Source organism: Frankliniella occidentalis, unplaced genomic scaffold (genome assembly GCF_000697945.3).
Source record: "Frankliniella occidentalis isolate FOCC.00 unplaced genomic scaffold, Focc_3.1 Scaffold162, whole genome shotgun sequence".
Taxonomy (NCBI): domain Eukaryota; kingdom Metazoa; phylum Arthropoda; class Insecta; order Thysanoptera; family Thripidae; genus Frankliniella; species Frankliniella occidentalis.
In genome coordinates this window covers 213,672-219,060 of record NW_026267288.1, presented here as the reverse complement: position 1 = coordinate 219,060, position 5,389 = coordinate 213,672, and the positions used below count along the sequence as shown (strand labels likewise).

Below are 5,389 nucleotides of genomic sequence, written 5' to 3'. Positions count from 1 at the left end.
TCTCTCTCTCTCTCTCTCTCTCTCTCTCTCTCTCTCTCTCTCTCCAGAGACAAAGCACACCTTGGCGCTGCCGGCGGGCCGTTTGGATGCAGTCCTATATAAGCAGCGCGCGCCCTTACACGCCCAAATGGAATGAACAACATTTACTACACTGACAGAAAAAAAATGAAAAAACCACAGAAGATCTCAGGGGGTCGTTCAACGGCACTCTGACGACTAGGAGAAAAAAACTCAGCCGTCGGTCGGACCGACGACGACGTTGACTTTTCTTCCAGTCAGTCGTCGCAGTAAAAGTGACGAAAGCAAATACAGTAAAATGGCACCCAGCAATTTGCTGCTTCGCACAACGCGAGAGTCAATAGATGTAAAGAGTCGTGCTTTGGAGCGTCGCAAGAGACCGCCGCCTCCCCCAACGACCCCCACCCCACCCCCCAACGCGCGCCACGCCACCGCCGCGTCACGCTGCAACTACAGTAACGCTCCACTGCTCCTCCCTGCACTTGGGCGCGTGGCGTGGCGTAGCGCGGCGAGCTCATTGCAAGCACCGCAGCAACATAGCATGCTGTGCGCAAGGTGCCCCGCCGGACTGGCCGGGCCGGCCGGGCGCGATGTGACGCTGTTGGTGACACTCGACGGCACAGACCGCACCACACCTCGGACCCAGTTCCACTGCTTACGGCACAAGCAACAACTATGTAAGCGGGGCAACATGTGAGAAAGCAGGAAAATTATGGTGACTATGATGAGAGGGGTTGCGATAAATTTGGGAAGAGCGAAGAGTGTCTACTTTGAGGTAACAAAAAATGTCACACGTTTTAGTCGCGGCAGACTTACATGAATGAAGTCCAGTGCAAATGCACTGGGAAAAAAATCAGAAAAAATGTAGGTCGCTACTTGATTTATTTTACATGCCTATATGACTTTCCTCGTGAGAAAATAAAACTCCCTGATGTCGTTTCAGTCATCATGAAATAGCTGGATCGAGAACGGATATACAACTTTTTAGTTTTCGTCGTGGGCCAAGGCTAGAGATAAAGGTCACGAGGGATTCCCTATATTTTCCCCCTTTGCTGAATGAATGAAATGAATGGAGTGCGTTTCGAGAGGCCCCGTCCGTCCTCTTCTGCGAGCGGCGCCGCCGCGGCAGAGCGTGCGGGTCACGCCCACCTTCAGGTGGAATCCTGCCAGTCAGAGAATCCTCTCTGCGGCGGTCAAAACGGTCCTGGGAAGGAAAGGGGAAGGCCTGGGCGCCGCGCGGGCCGCGAGCAGGAGGAGCCTTCCATGAGCGCCTCCTTCATGACCCTCCATCATCACCACGCTGACTTTCCCCGCCGCCCGCACTGCCAGACACCACTTGAGACTACAATATACAAAAAAAACGAAAGGGGAAAAAAATAACATTCGCATAGCACAAAGCTCATCCGCGACTGGTTAGAAAAAGCTTATGCGCTCAGCAGGTCTGGCTGCAGAAGTGCGACGCACGGCAAACAGCTCATGACAGCTCATGCACCTCCCCCACCGGAGGTAGGTGGCGGTAGTGAAAAACCACGCCGCAAGCAGGTGACGCATGTGCGACGCGCACCCCCGCGGCGGGCGATCGATACGAGCCGCCGAGTGGTCGCGGTCCGTCGCGTCGGCAGTTTAAATTTTAATCATCAGCGACGACCACGACGCACCGCGCTGCCGCCGCGGTGACTTGAACGCCAGAGCGGGGCCGCGAAGCAACGGCTTTGGCGTTTAAAAACCGAAGTGGCGCGGTTGTCGTCGGGGCGAGCTAGACCGTACCGCGGCGCAGGGCTGCCGGATGGGCTTGCCTACCCTGCACGGGGCCCACAGGCTGCAGAGCTAGCGCTGGCCCCGCGAGGGCGGCAAACTCGCGCACGAAACTGTGTCACTTCAAATTCAAAACGGCGCACGGACAAGCGTGGCTCGTGTGGCAAAAGCACCCCACGAAAACAATATTCCTTTATTCTGAGCGCCTTAACACAATCTGCCGGCCGACTTCCTCCAGGGGTCCGCTCCGGTCAGGCTTCGCCTCCATCGGCGGCGTTCCTTTTTTTTTCGTTTGCCTCTTTCCTTCAGCGGAAGCCGCATACGCACCCAAGTTATGGGCGGAGCAGCAGCGACCGACCGGAGAGTCCGACCCGACCGGACCCAGCGACCGTGGACCGTGCAGCTCGCCCTCCAGGGAGACCCGCAGACCCGTCCGGCAGGCTCGGCCTGCGAGGCGCAGCAGCTCGGCCGCCAGCCGCCAGCGCATGAGAAATCTAGTCCGCTGCAGCAGAAACTCACCTTGACAAAGAGGGGTCCTTTATCCATTCAGCGAGCGATGACGGTGAAAAAAATCCAAAGCACCGGGGGGGATGTTCAATCGGCGAGGGGGGAGCTCAGCACTTGCACTTCGAGATGGATAATCCCAACACGACACACTCACACACACCAACTCAAATGTAGCACAGGACTCGCCAGCACTGGCGGGGCGTCACTCACACACTTGCAATACTTGCAGATACACACAAACACACACGCGCGCGCACGGGGCCGCAAATTTTTCAGTTCACACGGTTTGGCCAGAGTGTTTGATTTGCCTCGGCACTGTCACGCGGAGCCGTTTTCTCTCCGCCGACACCTGCCCCGGGTGGGGCTGGCTGGGCTGGGCGCTGCTGCTGCTGCTGCTGCCGCCGCCCCTCCACTTCGCGGTGCTTCGCGGCGCTCCGAGCACACCGGGGCCGCACAGCCAGCCGCGCGCTCACACACCGGCCGGGTTAGGTCCACTCGCTGGGCGTTAACGGTGCGTACTAACGGGACCGCGGCGGGCAGCGCCGAGTCGCGACCGCCAGCGCCGCGGCCGCGAGGCGGCGGGGAGGCGAACTACAGCCGCTCGGCCCCTCCGCGACGGCCCCCCTCCAACAACCCTTTGGGCCGCCGCCGCCGCGCCGCCCGCGCGCTGCAGGCCGGGCTGCGTCCGCGACGACGAGCTGCTCCGGCCCGCTCGCTCTCTCCGCGCCGCCGTTCGGGCACCGTTCGGGACGGCCGGCGTACTTCGGACGCCCCCAGGGAGAGAGCGGAGTACGTACACCTGCCCCGGGACCGCGCTGGCTGCACCGACTGCAAGTCGCTCGCGGCCGCGGCGGCGGCGGGGCGCGAAGCACCGTGGCGCGATCTGACGGGGCGATGTGCGCTGTGGCGAGGAGTAGCGCCGCCGGTACCCCAACCCCACGGCAGTCATACTCATGGGTACTTCTGGTCATTCCCTTCCCAAAGGACGGAAGCGCGGTGCCCCAACCAACCCCACGGCAGTCATTCCCTCAGGTATTCATGGTCATTCCCTTAGATAGTTCGGGTCATTCCCTTAGAGAGTTATGGTCATTCCCTTGGCAAAGAACGGAAACGCTCTGGACGATATTACTTACGCCCTCTGCCTCATGCGCAAGGCTTTCCAGGAGCTACTCCCAGCCACTCACTCTTGAAAAAGAAAAACTGTGCACTCACCTCAGCAATTTCAACGCCTTTGAAGTCATGGACACAGCGTAACACGTAACTGTTGGAAATTAGAGAATGTTTATTATTTCTACAGCTGGAATTTAAAACAATAAAGAGTCATTGTCGTTTACAGAGTTAGTTAATTGTCATAGTTGTTAAACTAGTCTCAGGTTTTCAGTCAGAGGACATGTAACTAATCTTTAGCGGATCCCTCTGAATGGTATGTGAGGGCACGCACACATTCCTTCCAATTTTTGCTCACAAATCAGTCAACACTTGTCTTTGAAGTAAAAAGAAACTGATGAGGAAAATCAATACACCATAAATTGTGGCGCAACATACAGTTAGATGTACTATTGAAATGCTGTAAGCATTGTCGGGACACAAGCACCTTGGATGCAAGAGTTGACAAAACGCTGGAGATGTGGTCAAAACATGATGAGGTGAGGTGGGATAGCATATGGTTCTGTGACAAAAGAAGCGCAAGATAGATTCCTTGCCACTGTACCTCCTCGGACCAGCTCTCCAGCGATTTTTCAACGCTAGCACATCTCAACGCGTCCAGCGCTTAAACCGTAATTATAACTTTGAATTTAATTCAAGATTAAAATGATTTCAATCACCAGGACTGTAAATCAGTTAACTTAAAGTTAAGTTAGGCGACATACCTGTTCGGATGGAATAGATGAGGCATGGTATGGCTGCTTGTCTTTTGCTTTTTTAAAAAAAACACACAACTTTTAATAAAACTGTAAACTGAAGAACGAAAAGTACCGAAAACGACGGAAAACAACTAGAAAATACATGATTACCGACAATCGTTTACTTAAATAAATGTCCAATCTATGACGGGCCAGTTACCGAATCAAAACAAACACTGTACTGATACACTGTTACCACCTTTCAACTGTTTCACTGCGAATAGCGTTTCCTGCGAATAGTTGGTCACTTCTCGGGAGAAAACAATTGAGTGGTGGCGACAAGAAAGCTTCACGAGCAACATCAACAAATCTTCAAAACAACTAAAAAGATGAATTAGATTCATCACACATTGAGTTTTGAACCTATCTAAGTTAATTTTCTCTAAGAAAGTTTTGTTAGTAAAATTTGAACTGAGGTATTTCGGTTTAATTCTGTAGCATTGAGTGAAAGGTATTTTAGCCTGTCTGTCCCACCTCTCGACCTAAACATTGCGGCAAACCGGTATAAGTTGTGTACAACCTCTTATTCTTCCTTTACTCTTGGATACGTATTAGATATCTTCCTTTGCTTCCATATTAGTCGTTTCAGACATTATTTCAACACACTTTGGACACAATATGAAGTAAGTAGGTCTACCATCAGCGAACTCTAACCTCTTTTCACTTCAACTTTATTTTCTCATTGTCAACCTTCATTATACAATGTTCTAATTAATTCAATCAAAATTACAGGTTTAAATGACAATTATTTTTTTCCATCGGAAGTATGAGGAACTTGTTAGGCACAACTACAGTTAGTTGCAAAATGACAAGTAAAACCAGCAGTCTTAAAGCCCTGCTTTTACGTGCCTGGCGAGAACGCTGGTCAGATTTGCAATGGGGTATACACATCAAAATGGTAAAAACTTAAAACAGATTGATTATTTTGATTAATGGATTTTATTGATTCTTATTGCAATTTTGTTGTTTACTTTGATAGATTCTACCGCGAGGTGTTAGTGGTGATGTTCATAATCTAGCAGATTGCATCCTTCAACAAGCCCTTGTTGGGCCTGGCCCTAATCAACTTGTACTCTCATATTTGAAGCACACACTAAGCTCTCAGGTAACAATACTGTTGATCACACTTGATTGCCCCTTCAAGAACATTCTAAATTTATTTTATTATCTTTTCCGTAGCTTGTTTCTTATGCTGCAGTTCTCCA

At 51.9% G+C, this 5,389-nt stretch overlaps 1 protein-coding gene across 1 annotated transcript in view; it reads left to right on the top strand.

Annotated features, from left to right (window-relative positions):
- Nucleotides 1–4,989: 4,989 nt before the first annotated feature.
- LOC113210605 (mediator of RNA polymerase II transcription subunit 24) overlaps nucleotides 4,990–5,389 on the top strand; it is a gene marked incomplete in the record, with an annotated part of 7,109 nt that continues 6,709 nt past the window's right edge. Inside the window, 2 exon segments of the mRNA XM_052271436.1 lie at nucleotides 4,990–5,082; nucleotides 5,164–5,267. Of these exon segments, the coding sequence (XP_052127396.1) occupies nucleotides 4,990–5,082; nucleotides 5,164–5,267 (197 nt within the window).